Raw genomic sequence first — 15,280 nt, forward strand, 5'->3', positions numbered from 1 at the left:
CTCAGCTCCTGCTCCCTGCACAACCCCATCCAACTTCCCACTCTGGGCTTTGGGAAATCTCCTGCACTGAACCTTGCCAGGTTACAGAGTAATGGACTTGCAAAATGATCCCAGAAAACATTTTTATAAAGTTTTCCAGTTAAGCCACCAGTGAATTATCAGTTCACCAGTTATGTCCAAGAAGCCAAGTCACAGAACAGTAAATTTGCATTGTATTATACATATATATATACATATATATATATATAAACACACACACATATATATACACACACACACATATATTATAAAATACAATACACAATATATATTATAAAATACACATATATATTATATAATACAATACACAATATATATTATAAAATATTATAATATTATATATATATAATATTTTATAATATTTTATATATATAATATTATAATATTATATATATTATACTATATTATTTTTTATTAATAAATATTGTTGGCATTATAGAGTTAAGAAATCCCATCACTCAGGCTTCCTGCAAAACTTTTCTTAGTGATTACTCATGTAAGCAATGAATACAGTTTAAAACTAAAGGCTCTTATGATCTCATGTGTCTGGTATTTAGTCAAAGCACACAGCAAATTCTTAAAAGCTGATCTAATATTAACAGTTTTTAGGAAAGTTTTCATGTACCCATTTCCTCAGAAGAGCCTTTAATATCTACAAGTTTAAGAACATTCCAAGTCAGGAAACATTCTGGGTGGGTTTTTGTGGGGTTTTTTTGGTAACATTTAACTTTAATGACTGTTACCACATTCTTCAAAATACTTTGAAGAGGACAAAATAAATTCACAAGAAAATTTCAGCTAAAGATAATGAATCCTTTATATAAGCAAATCCATTTACTGTTTTCCCTTGTGAATCCATGAGAAGACAAAACCAAAAAATTCCAACTAAATCACTGCAATGCACAACACTGAATAAAACAGGCTGAGTCAAAAATAGAGCAATGGTGGCAGGAATCAGAGCTGGGACAGCCTATTCTGGGAGGCAGGAAATCATTGAAACCATCCTCTTACCTTGGAATGCAAGAGGCAGAAACTGGAGCCTGACATTTCAAATTTTACAACAGGGATAGATGTCAAAGTAAGCAGAAAATCACCAAATTCTGCTTTTATTTGTAAAAAAAAAAACCAAACAAACAAACAAAAAAATCCCCCCCAAAAATAAACAAAATCAAAACTCCAACTCCCATAGACATGCTCCCAGCATGTCCCTCAGGAACACAAAATTTTCATTTAGAATTTCATTTCATTCATAAGAAATGCCAAAATCTGAAGAAGCTGTTGGAGTTTGATGTAAACCATGGCAGAACCACCCCTGCACACAGACCCAGCTGCCAAAGGACAGGGGAGGCCCCAACTCCACACCCTGGCACAGGAAAGGGCTCCTTCAGAGCTGAGCTTGACATTTAAATTCTTACAAAAGGGACAGATATAAAAGTAAGCAGAAAATCACCAAATTCTCCTTTTATTTGTTAAAAAAAACCAACAAAACCAAAACCTCAACCCCCATAGACATGCTCCCAGCATGTACCTCAGGAACACAAAAATTTCATTTTGTTGTTTCATAAGAATTGTCAAAATCTGCAAAAGCTGCTGGGGGTTTGATGTAAAGCACTCAGCTCCATGGCAGAACCACCCCTGCACACAGACCCCAATTCCACACCCTGGCACAGGAAAGAATTCCCTCAGAGCTGAGTTTGGTTTAATTCAACTTGGTTTAAGTGCTCCTCACAGCCATGCTGTGAAGTGTCCACTCACCAACAGGAAATTTAGGGTAATTTTACAACTCCTCCTGCTGGGGGATGTCCTGGGAACTCCCAGCAATCCCCCTGGCAGGATGAATGAAGAATAAAGTGATTTTTCTCCAAGAGTTGTGTGCAGCAGGGGAAAGCGGGCAACATCACATTTCTACCAGAGAAACCATGCAAGCAAATGGAAAAAGAAGTTTCTCCTTTGATTAGGATTCTTAAAGGAAAGCCATGCAGATAATGGCCTCAAAGCAATCACCTTCCCTGGAATGTGCAGGCTTTTGATGCCTCAGGTTTGAGCTTTTATATTTTTCACATTCTGTGCTGCTTTAGTGGGTGGGTCTGGGTTCACATGAGGGGATGGTGAGCTCTGTGCACAGAGCAGGGAGACAAAACAATTCCTGCTCCAGCTGGGGACCAAGGACAAAGGATCCAAATCTCAGCCCAAGAGCACAAACACCGTGGGCTGGAGAGAGAAAAACAAGGATGGGACTGCATGGGCTAATTGGATAATTGACTGCAATATGCAAATGGAGCAGAACTGATAAAAGTGACAGACCCTGTGATCTGTTGTCCATTTTGGGGCCATTTTGGTTCATCTTGGGCTCAGCCCTGGCTGGGCTCTTGTGCTGCCCAAGGTGGATCCATTGAGGCTCCTAATAAATCCCTGCTTTGTTCTTTAGCTCTGTTCAGTCTCTGCTCTAGCTCAGCCCTCACTTTGATGGTAAATAGAAATGAAAACCAGAGAAAGCAGAGCTGAAGCTCCACTGAGCCCCAGCCCATCTCCTCCCAAAGGCACCAGCACAGTGGGGCTGTCATGAGGGAAACAGAGCTGGCAGCAAATTGCTCTGCTCCTCTCCACAGAATTCTAAAGCATAAAACTTGCTATGATGAAATTTTAGAAGTTTTTAAATCTGGCGAGTTCTGGAAAATCTGATCTGCCCCCACCTGATTGTGCTGTCAATAATAATTCTTCTTTAGAAGATCAATTAATAAAAGCTTCCTGTTGGAATTTCCATTTTATTTGGCTTTATTTCTTTCCAAAGACTGGTTCAGCACCATTGAGAAACCAGAACACATCCAGATGGGAACAAGCAATGATTTTCAAAATAACACATGAAGAATTATGACACCCCAAATATTTTCATCTGTCCCAACTCCTCTCAGCTCCCATTTCAGAGGGAAATGAACTTTTAGCACACTCAGAAAGTGACTGAAATTCTGTAATAAACAGAGGACACTGAGGGTTACAGCTTAAACAACAGAGAGCCAAGGGAAGCTCTGCTGCAAGAAAACAAAGCTCCCATTCCCTCTGTTCTCTCACCACATGTTCCTATCCCCTAACTCAATTTTCTGCCCCTTCACTAAATTAACTGCCTTGAAGAATAAGTGAACTTTAAGTTTCCAAAAGAAATTCAGAGTCTTAGATAGCATGCTGTGCACTTTATAGCTAAAACATGCAGTTCAACCATTTTTCCCCGATGAAAGGAAAATATAAATTTATTGGAAACTTCTTCAGTGTGTATGGAAAGGTTTGTCTTGTTTGAGACTATAAAATAAACAAAGGTTTGATTCCTTATTCCAAATTTGACCCAAATAGTTGCCAAGTGTAAATTTCTTCTTAGGATTTCAGTCATAACTTGAATTTAGTCAATACAAGAAGGCAAAGCTTCAAGTCAGGGAACTGTATTTTAATTACTAAATTTAGAAAAGGAGTATCTTAGAGCTTATATTTATCTTCCCACAAGTTTTAAAGAAACTGGAGATGATCTCAAATTTGATTGCTCCAAATTTGACCCCAATAGTTCTCAAGTGTAAATTTCTTCTTAGGATTTCAATCATAAGTTACTTGAATTTAGTCAATACAGGAAGTCAAAGTTCAAGTCAGGAAACTGTATTTTAATTACTAAATTTAGAAAAGTTGAAAATGTTTAGTATCTTCAAACAGAGCTTATATTTATCTTCTCACCAGTTTTAAAGAAACTGGAGACAATTTCAAATTTGACCCAAGTAGCTGCCAAGTCTAAATTTCTTCTCAGGATTTCAATCAGAAGTTACTTGAACTTAGTCAATACAAGAAGGCAAAGCTCCAAGGCAGGAAGCTGTATTTTAATTACTAAATTTAGAAAAGGAGTATTTTAAAACAGAGCTTATATTTATCTTCCTACTGGCTTTAAAGAAACTGGAGATGATCTCAAATTTGATTATTCCAAATCTGACCCAAATAGTTGCCAAGTGTAAATTTCTTCTTAGGATTTCAATCATAAGTGACATGAATTTAATCAATTCAAGAAGGCAAAGCTTCAAGGCAGGGAACTATATTTTAATTACTAAATTTAGAAAAGGCTGAAAATGTTTAGTATTTTAAAACAGAGCTTATATTCATCTTCCCACCAGTTTTAAACTGGAGACAATCTCCAATTTGATTATTCCAAATTTGACCCAAATAGTTCTCAAGTGTAAATTTCTTCTCAGGATTTCAATCATAAATAACTTGAATTTAGTCAATACAAGAAGACAAAGCTTCAAGTGAGGGAACTGTATTTTAATTACTAAATTTAGAAAAGGTTGAAAACGTTAGGAGTATTTTAGAGCTTATATTTATCTTCCCACCAGTTTGAAACTGGAGATGATCTCCCTTAGGCTGGAGATCCAATTAAAACAAAGAAGAAAACAACAAACCATGATGTGAGAGCAATTCCTGCATGGGAGAGGCAACTGAAACCAAAGGTCAGCTTTAGGCACCACTGTCCAGGGAAGCAGCTTCACTTCCTGATCCTTTTTCTCTGCAAAGCTGCAAGCAGTGCCAAACATCACCAGAATTACTGCAGTTGGTCTGTGCTGGTGAGCTGCCCTAGAAGGAACCTTCAAACAGCTCAGGCTGGGGCTGGGAGGGAGCAGGAAGTGTCAGAGCTGCCCCATGAGCACGCTCCTCTCCTGTCCCAGCCCATGTGACAGCACTTGTGCTGATACCGTGGTTCATTATTAACTCCATTGTCTCAGCACCAGGGCTTGCATCTCTCAGATGTCTGACAAGGCAACATCAAGCAACATTTTACATCAAATCTTTCATGGTCCAGCTGTAACTCCACTCTTCAATCTAGAAATTGTAATCAAGGAACAAAAATATTAATAATAGTTTTTCATCTCTCAGATGTCTGACAAGGCAACACCAAGCAACATTTTACATCAAATCTTTCATGGTCTGTCGCAGACATTTTTTCACAGAAATCTTTTCTTTGGGGTTGTGTATCTTCTGAGAAGCAAAAGAGCCCCAGAAGAAGAATGTAAACAATTATTATCAGCTGCTGTAAAATGCAATAAGATGCACCTGTAATTAGTTCATGTTCCCATGTTTATAATTAAGGGCCAATCACAGGAGCAAGCTGGGGACAGAGTCCCTAGACACAACTTTGTTATAGATTCTTCTTTTCTATTCTTAGCTTAGCTTAGCAGCTCTGCAACTTCTCTCTTTATTCCTATTAGTATAGTTCTAATGTATTATATATCATATATCAATAAATCCAGCCTTCTAATCAAGAAACAAGATTCTCATCTTTCTCTCACCCCCAGCAACCCACTCAGGTCGCTGTAATAATGGTCCAGCTGTAACTCTGTTCTTCAGTCTAGAAATTGTAATCAAGGAACAAAAATATTAATAATAGTTTATCTGGAAACTGTTCAGAGAATTGAACTCAGATCAATCAGCCAGCTCAGAAATAGGATTTAGTGAGAAATGTTTTTGTTCCTAAAGCATGAAAAGATCAAATCATAAATCCACCTCCATAACACCCTCCTTGTGCTCACCCCCCTGTGCTAGAACCCCTTTAACCCCTTGAACTTTCACACAAGGTCACCCTACAAACAGCCCCATTTCACTGAGGTAACAGAAAAATAAGAGATAACTCAAATGAGGAAGTTCTGACCCAGAATGCAACCCACTTCTACATCATGGAAGTTTTTAGTCAAAAACATATTTTCAACTTTGATGAAGATTCAGAATAAAACTTCCAAGTTAAACAGAGCATTCTCAAATAGTCTGGGCACACTAAAAGTGTTTGTGCAAAAAATCCCCAGAAACATTCACTCTAGAAAAACCCCCTTGTAGCACTTTAGTTCCCTTCAGTAAAAACCCAAAATGAGTCACCAGGGATGGGTTTAGAAGTGCCCAGCTCTAAGAGGAGCCTGAATTCAGTTTAACTTCCACAAAGCTTTCTGTGCATCCCTCCCCAGGACCAAGAGCTGATTGTTGTTTTTGTTAATTATGCTTAGTGACTGAAATTGGGAAACATGGAAGCTTCACTGTCAGCTGAATCAGCCCTGATGCATCAAAACAGGAGAACTGGGTTTTACTTCTTATATTCTCAGCCTGCCTTTTGGATGTACACTGAATTTACATGAATTTTCAATTCCAAATTTACATGAATTTTCAACTCCAAATTTACATGAATTTTCAACTCCAAAAGACTATTTTCTCATGAAAAAGATTACTAAATATTCAGTGGAAGTCTGAAGAAACTGTGGTATTTAAGACAACCAGTCTTAGCACAGAGAAACACAAATATCTCTTTATGAGCATGCCCAGCTTTACACAAAGTTATGAATTTTAGTTGTGAGCCCAGGGATAGCTGCATTTGTCACTCAGCAGACACACAGGACCTTAAATCTCTGTCTCTGACACAGCTGTACCAGGGCTGTAGACAAGGATATGAAAGACTTAAATTTATCAAAGGCAGAGAGATCAGCTGATCAAGCAGGGCTTTCCACTGTGACCCCTTCCTGTTTTCTCTTCAGAACTGCAAACTTCAACTCCAGCAACCAAAAAGCCTCAATTTTACTTCTTCTTTCAAGCAGCTGAAAGCAACACAAAAAAGAACTTGCATATATTCCTCATTCTTTACAGAAGAGCTTTAAGAAAAGCTTGAACTTTTTTTTTTTAATGAAGGAGTTACTACATTTGAAACTAAACCTAAAAATTGCAATGATGGTGCTGAAGCTCTTTGCTGTTGAAGATTTTGTTATGGGTGAACATTACATCCATCCACACTTCTGGGGTTATTCCTTTAAGAGAGTAAAAGGGCCCAACAGATCAGTTTAAGTTTATTCTGACATTATCTAACACAGGGCCAGCTCTGCCCCTTCCTTCTCACACGTTTAGTTTTGCTTTCTGTTGGAAATGCTGTAAAAATTAAAAGCCAAAACAGACTCCTACTTTCTCCCCAACTCAAAACGTTGCTCTCATCCACAAACAGAAATGACTCCCTCCAAAAGTGAGTTCAGTAAAATGCTCCCACACAAAGGCAGGATCACACCAAGCAGCTGATGCTTCAGTGGAACAATATGTATGGAAAATTTGCTTATGATTTGATTCAAATGCCATCAAAACTTTCAGATGGAAAACACAGGTAACCTCTGCCCCAGAATATTGGTGCTCAGTGGTGCAAAGTTAAGTCAAATACAAATTACAAGCAACAGGAAGTGAAGTGAACAGAACAAGGAAAATCAAACAGAAGCAGTTGGGTAATGTTGCCAAGCACCACTGCAGCCCAGTGACATTTAAACCAAGCCTAAACCAGTGACATTTTAAGCCTAAACCAAGTAGGCGACTCAGAAGTAACATTCAACAGCAGCTATTTGAAGTTTCTAAAAAACAAGTAGCACAGAAGGCAACTTGAGCATGAATTTACCTCCAGAACTGGTCCAGCTCCCAGAATGGTTCTCTCCACACCACTGGCGTACCCTTTCTGGCTCAGTGCAGTGAGGCAGTGAATTAAGAAGTTTGTGCTTTGGGTTTTCCCAGACCCACTTTCACCTGATATAACGATGCACTGGTTAACGTGTTTTTTAAGCATTGTGTGATAGGCCACATCAGCAATGGCAAAAATGTGAGGCTCCAACTTCCCAAGCTGATGGTTCTCATACATCTTGACATACTTGGGGTTGTAAATGGGCAGGAACTTGAAGGGGTTAATTGCAATCAGGATGCTTCCTGCATAAGTGTAGATTCTGTGCTTCAGGAAGCGGCACTTGAGATTCTCCAGGAGCGTTGTCTCGGTCAGGTTGGGCAGATTGCAGAGATCATCAAAGTCCTCCTGGTGCCAGGGCAGAAATCCCCTCTCCACCAAACGCCTGGCATCCGTCTCCTTGGAGAGCAGCTGCATCTGCACATACTTGATAGAGCCATCAGTGTTCCTCTCCTGCAGCAGGAAGTAGTAGCCATCCTTCTGAGGGTGCTCGTCCTGAGCGCGCCGCGGCCAGAGCAGAACCCTGTGCACGGGAGAATCGTTGATGTCAAGCACCCATTCTTCTCCTCCTGACTCTTTCACCTCCACGAGGACATAATGCTTGGAGACATCCAAATTTAAGATGTTGATCACATCCTTGATGACATCTGATGATGTGCTGTCCTTGGTTGCTGTCACTTTGCAGCAGGGAGCGCTTTCTGTTGAGAGTTGGGGGTAAATATGAAGATTATAGGCTGCCTTTGCCTGGCAAACTGCACTGTCAGCATCTTTTAAACTCATTCTGTCCCCAGATGGGCTTCAGTCTTCCACCCCTGCTTAATATGCAGTGCCCATTGTCTGAAAAAAAAAGAAAAATGAAAAATCAGGTGTTAAAAAGTGTGTACAACAAGTATTAGGGCAAGGTGTGATTTTCTGCAGGATGCGAATACATTAGTTACATAGTATATTGTATATTTATTCTTTATAATTTACTAACAATGATTTTATTTCTAACAGCCTGTTTGGGATATCCTATGGAGTGCCACAGCATCCAGCTGCCTTTCACTTTTCCTTCTATTCCCAGGCCACCCCTTTCTTCCTGTCATGGCACACAAGAATTCATACAAACAATGCAAAACAATCCAGGATCAACGTCCAAACTAAAACTTCCTTATTTCCCCAGGTTAGGTTTCCTTGACCTGGTCCACATAAACATTTATCCACCCTCCCACAGAAACTCTTCCTTAAAGCTGCACCAGCAGTTTGAGGCAGAAACAGGGTTTGGTCACTTATTAAGTCAGCAGTGGCAGTTTAGAGCAGCCACAAGTTATGGCAGAGGATCAGTGTACACAGACACAAGGAGGAAAATGGTTCTGACACTTTTTTCCCCCTATTTTCCCTAACTGAGCTCTTTCCATGAGAAGTACAGACAGGTAGAGCATCCACCCCCCTGAGCAGCCTGGAGCAGCCACTGCTGGCAGCCCCCTGTGACACCACAGGGATCTCCCCAGCACAGGTCACTCACACAGCCAAGAGATTGCTCATTCCACTTGACAGAACCACATCCTTGCTACAGAGGGGCTGAACACGACTTTTATCTTCCATTTTAGGCAACAAAGCAAAGTCAAGTCTTATTGCAGCTACTTTTTAGCAGTAAACAAGATCCTCCAAAAATAACTCAGTCCATTCAGAAGCTTTGTACCCATCACAGCAACTCCTTCCTCACTGGGTTCAGGGGCCTCATTCACACATCTCCAAAAATCATTCATCACCATGGCTTTTTCCTCCCTTTAGCCTTGGTGCAGGCCAGACAATAACCCAGCCTATCAATCACCAACCTCAGAAGCCCCAGCCTATCAATCACCAACCTCAAAGCCACCTTTTCTTCAGTGCCAAGTTAAAAGTCTCCAGCCTCTGTCACCTCTGTGCCTTCCCCAGTGATTTTTCCCCTCTTATGCAGTTTGGTGTCACCAGGGCTAAGTTTTGCCCATGCTGCTTCAGCTCCACAGTTTTTTTGCTTATCAAGGGGTACTGAAGGAGAAGGATAATGAAAAACCCCTTTGTTTCAGCAGGCTGTAAAACTGCATTCTGAGAATAGCAGTTCAATTTTTGTTTCAAGAACAAAGTGTTCTAATTATACACTGACATGCCAAATACATTGAAAAAAAAAAGAGGGAAGAGGCAGAGAAATGCCAAAGAAGTTACTTTTTGCCACTAAACAACTGCACAGGAACTTGCACAAGGCCACAGAGAGCAATCATTTCAAATTAAAATCAGTAGAGTTGGAGGCTTTTAGCTGCCACTTCCAGTGCAATAATGAATCATTTCACAAAACATATGACATAGCTGTGGCTCATGAGGAGGGAGCTGTGCTTTCAGGGACTCTGCACAGACACTTACAGCAGACACTGCCACACAGGGTGGATCATTTGTAGTGGCTACTCATCAAAAGGAAGGCTGAATAAGGCACAGATGGCCAGACAAACCACAACACATCTCTGATCAAACTGTATGATCCACCCAAAAATGTTTTTCCTCATGAAATGTCACTCTGTGTTCATTAAGGAGGGTTGTTCCAAGAGCCAGGCCATCCAAAGGCTGCAGCAGGGAGCTCCAAGTGCCCTCTCATTTCCTGCAATTACCATTGGCCACTAAAGGAGTCTGAAGCACCTTTGAAGTGATTAAACAAGTGTTAAGCATTTTTAATATATAACAGCTCAAACCTTGCCACAGAGCAGAATGTGCAGATTTTCTGTCTGTGCCCATGGGGAAGATCCACCTGAGCACAGACAGAAAACAGAACAGTGCCCATTTTCCTCTGCAGCCACTCAGCCAGTTTAAAGGACACAGCCTTTTGCAGACTTCCTTTTTTCACTCCCCAGCAATGAGTTTCAGACACTCAGTCTGCTGAGTTAGAGGAAGTCCCCTCAGAAGCATTTTGGCCAAAAAAGCTCGCTAAAAATCCTTGCAGCAGCTTTTTGCCAACACAGAAGAGCTGAACCTCAGTGCTGACCTGTGACTTTACTGACACACATTTCCTAACCTTGCCTCATGTCAGCCACCAAAATTTGGGACATTGCTCAAGATCCCAGCTCCACTTCTCTACAAGTGACAAACCCAAGCCAGTAGGGTCTGCTCAAGTGGGTACAACTGGAAAATCCAATTTTTCCATCTGAAAATGTCCAGATATTGCAGAGGTTTGAGGAAAACCTGCTGGTCCCCCACTGCCTGTGATTTTCTTACAAAGGATATCAAATTTATTTGATGACAACACTGCTCTGAAAGAGACAGACCTCTGGCTTCTCATTGAACAATTTTTCAAGCTGTAAATTAGAACTTAAAAGCAAAGGAGCATTCACTGGACAGATTATTAATTGGTTACCTAATGAGTCCCAGTAGTCAACTAAGGACAGGTGTCTTCAAGCAGTTGGAGGGTGAGTTCCTAGTGAAGTTGGGCTCTTGGCATCAAAGTAAACATTTTCATGATGGTTCTAAAAAAAAAGGAAAGAGTTACTGATAAAGAACATACCATAGATGGAGAAGGCACCAAGAAGTTAAATCAATTATACAGTTCAGGAATATAGGAGTAAGAAAACAACTGCTGCCGAGTTTACAGATAAATAAAACTTCAACTTTATCCAAGAACCAATCTATATCAGAGGGATGGAAGGGCAGATATCCTGAAATAGGTTTGAAAGCACAGCAAGGAATTATTTGAACATGGTTTTCTACCATAGCCCCCCAAGCACGACAGCGAATGCAATCTCCAGATAAACATAAATTAATATTTCATTAGGCAGCCCTATCACCCTTGGACTCAGAAGATATGACCAACACAGCATCTAGAATAAATACAAATTTCAATTAAGGAGCGAAAGGCAGCAACAACAAGAAAATAACTCCCTTTGCAGGCAAACACTCTGCAAGCTTTGTCTGCCAGGAGCACACAGAGGACTCTGTTATCAGGCAGTCCTTGCACAGGAGCTGCACTTGGGTACAATCACCAGGCTGGAGGACAAAGCCACAACACAGGGCACACGCTGCAATTCCCAGCTAAACAAGCCCAGGCAAACAGGAGACAAAAACACCAGCAGAAAGTTAAACTGCAAAAATTTAACTGACACCAAAGCTCTTTTTAGAAAATCAGCCAGCCCCCAGTAACCAAGTTAATTAGAGAGTTAATTAGAAGAGTTAATTAGGTATCACCCTCTTGTTTATGTCAAGAGCAGTCTGAAGAGATTGCAATGATTCCTTCTTATTTTATGATCACTTATTTAGACAATTTTTAGCAATTGAAATATTTATTCTGTGGGATCTGGTTCATCATGGAAGCACAAGCCTGAATTCAGGTGCAGAGAATATTGGCAGTAAAAGGAGAAATACAAGAAAGAAAGTAATCCTGAAACCAAACACATCACAGGCAAACCCTGCAGCCCAACCACCACTGCTGGCCTCTGGCTGGAGGTGGAAATTCTGCAGTTACCTCAAGTTCTTTCAATACCTTTTCTTATAAGAGATCCCTTTTCAATACACAGAAGAGGAAAAAATCCGTAAATTTGGTTTTGCTCAGAAAATTTTAGTAACAAAACCAAAGAATCCAATTCTAGACGGAAATTTTGGTGGTATTTTGTGAGGGTTTTCCAGACTCCATTAAGCCAATTAATAAATTTAAATAGGCATTAAAGCCAACAGTGGTAGCAGAGGAACTCCAGCCCAGAGCTTTGCCCCAATCAGTGCAGGGTCTCTCTTTAGTTTAAATAAGGCCATAATTTGAAGGCACATATTTAGTCAATGAATCATGGCAAAGCTAAAAAGGGAAAGCTACCATTACAGCAAAATTGTTGAGGATGAACTGTGTAATATTCCAGTTCATCACATTTTCATGGGCATTTCCACTGCTGCATCCTCAGAGGGAAAAATTCCAGCTTCTCCCACTGCTCACCAAGCAATTCGCACCACAAAAGTGCAAATCTACCACAGGTACTTGGTTTTTGATATTCAACACCAGAACTGCCAGTGACCATCCCAAAAAGTGACCAATCTGTTTGGTTGAATTGAAAACATTTAGCAATTTCAAAATATTCAGCATTTTGCACATTCAAAATATTCAGCATTTAGCAATTTCAAAACATTCACATTTAGCAAATTCAAAATATTCAAAATATTACCAACCTTGATTTCCAAAGTAAAGGATTATCAGCAAATCAGGCTACAGAGACACTTTAAAATTTCCACAATTAACAGGAAAGGTAAAGATCCTTGTCCTACCTCATGTCTGTTAATTGAGCATAATTGATTTTAATTTTTTTCAGTATTTCAGGCATTTGTAGGTTACCTGAAAATCACTTCAGGTTCTAATAACTTCAATGTTTTCCTCGGTAATAAAAAATTCAGGGGGACTAAACAATTTTAAATCTTTGCTTTTCTTTTACTAAAAGCTCTGGGATTTTCTGCTCCAAAAGGAGGAGTTCTGAATGGACCACACAACAATTACACCACATTTGTTACCACTCTTTGCAATCAACCCTGCAGGGAAGTTACTGCAAGCTGGGCTGCAATGCAGTGTAACACAGGAAAAAGTCAAAGAAATCCTTTTTGTACAGTTCCTTCTCTGGTACCTGCTCCTGGGTAACAGAGATCTCAATCCCCACCCTCAAGCAGCCACTTCCTCTGAGTGACTCAAATTCACATTAAAACACAATCTCACCTCAAAACACAGAGTTCTTATCAGTGATGTTACCTGTAAAAGTGTGATGTCACAGAGTTACACATGAGGGCATGACTGAGAAAATGTGGCCCAGCTGAGGAATAAAGGCAAAGCAGCTGAAAGGCTCAGAGGTAAAGAATGCAAGCCAAAAGAATTTTAGGGGTCAATCCCTACTAATTGTAAAAATATAACTTCTCTGATTTTAACCAATTCACAATAAAAAAAATCTTCTTAATAAATTAGTTCAAAAATATACAAATGCTAATTATACAAATTTAAATGTTACTCAATTAACTGATAACTCACCTTACCATAAACCTACCTCAATCTATTTTAACAAACATTAAAAATACTACAAAAAAGCCCTTATTTTCACTTAAACCAACTAACACACATTTAAATTCTTATCCACTAATCAAACAAAATAAAACTAAATCCTATAATTCTTTTTTAAATAAACTAACTCAAACAATCAAAAAACAATATCCACATAAACAAACCCACTCTTATATTATTCAAAACCTTACCTATGTAAATACTAATAATAAATGTAAAAAAATTATTCTAACTTTACCTAATCAACCTCCAACAATTACCCAAATATTAACAACTTACAAATTCATAAAATCCTACAAATTCACAAGTCAATAGTTTAAAAAAAAAAATTAAAAACAATTTAACACAACAAATAAATAAAATTCTATCACCTTTTGTAGTTTTCTTAATTTTTTTCTTAACAGGGCTACAGCTGGCAACAAAGGAAATAAAAGTTTCATTGCTCTAATGTTGTATTTACACTGATGAGAAATTTTTTGAAGAAACTTTAGGCTGAACAGAATGTACACATGTCCAAAATAGCTTGAAAAACACTTTTATTGTTTAGTATCAATGGTCTTTCTAGAAAGGGCAGATTTTTCTGGAATCTGCATTGAGTTTCATTTGGTAATCAGAGACACACAAGACAATAAAGCCTTGATAAAAGCAACTCCAGAAGCCAGGCTTAAGTCACTTGATACACCAAGAAAACACAATATTCTACAGCCAAAACCTCTGAATTTTCATTTTGGGAAATAAAGACATTCCTATTGGAAAAATAAACCCTTATCAGCATCTCAGCCTTTGCTTCTCCTTGATATTAGCATAAACAGGCCTTGTGATAAACACCTTCAGCCTTCAAATCCCCAAAAAACACTGAGCCAAAACATTCTGTTGAATCAGAGTCTTTATTTTTCCTTGACTGTTCAGACAGCCAATGCTGCTGCATTTTTTAGGATTTTTTCCTTTTTAAAAGCCTAGGATATGCAAATCCTGCCCTGTGACCTTGGAGCTGAGGAAAGGCCATATTTAGCCTGTGTGCATGTGAGTCAAACCCGTTATTCATGCACAGGATTATTCAAGGGCTCTGATGCTTGAATCACTGTGGGTCAGAAAAGTTTTCCTTCCTAGGTGAGCCTCCCTTAAATCTTTCATCAGCTGCATTTATTCTTCCTAAATTATTCAGCTCCTTGGGAGTTTTGGGTTCCACAGAAAAGCTCAGAGCTGGGAATCCTCCCACAGGGAATGGACAGTTTGTGCAGGCAGCTGTCACTGCAGGAGCTGCAACATTCAACTTGTGAAAAAGCTTTTTGTTGAGCCAAATGTTCAAGCACAGTAACAAAAAAACCAAAAAAAAAAAAAAAGTTCCAAGTTAAAACACTTTGCATTACTGCAGTGACTCCCGAGTTTTATGTGAATAATTTTTATGTGAATAATTTAGGATTAAAGATTGAGGAAGTGGCTTCAGATGCATCATCCTGAAAAGCACAATGTTATTGCACTTCAGATGTAGGGCAGGCAGAAAACCCCATAGCAGTGCAAAGACAAAAACACCCCAAGCTGAACTGTTTTCTAAAAAAAGCCACAAATATTGGAGCTAATTGAAATATGCATTAAATGCTCCCCAAACTGCCTCCCCTACATTAAATGGGTTTGTTCCTGACAAGATCCTGAGTTAAAACCACCCAGGGCTCACTAAAACTCGCTGGGTGTGACAGCTACATCATAAACCGGAATGCGAGCTCACCCCA

The 15,280-nt window shown here is 39.3% G+C and overlaps 1 protein-coding gene across 6 annotated transcripts in view; it reads right to left on the minus strand.

Moving 5' to 3' along the window:
* Positions 1–15,280, minus strand: part of MYO9B (myosin IXB) — a 47,321-nt gene that overhangs the window by 30,209 nt on the left and 1,832 nt on the right. For all 6 annotated transcript variants that reach the window (XR_008484019.1, XM_054291162.1, XM_054291160.1 and 3 more), the window contains exons 2-3: positions 10,890–10,998; positions 7,472–8,365 (exon numbers count right to left, since the gene is read on the minus strand). Coding sequence is in view for 5 of the 6 variants with exons in the window: in XM_054291162.1 (XP_054147137.1) it covers positions 7,472–8,308 (837 nt within the window). In the remaining variant the exon portion in view is untranslated. The remainder of the gene's footprint in view (positions 1–7,471; positions 8,366–10,889; positions 10,999–15,280) is intronic.

The sequence above is a fragment of the Melozone crissalis genome, unplaced genomic scaffold (genome assembly GCF_028551555.1).
Source record: "Melozone crissalis strain CALT ecotype California unplaced genomic scaffold, PUWL_Pcris_2 ptg000088l_1, whole genome shotgun sequence".
Classification (NCBI taxonomy): domain Eukaryota; kingdom Metazoa; phylum Chordata; class Aves; order Passeriformes; family Passerellidae; genus Melozone; species Melozone crissalis.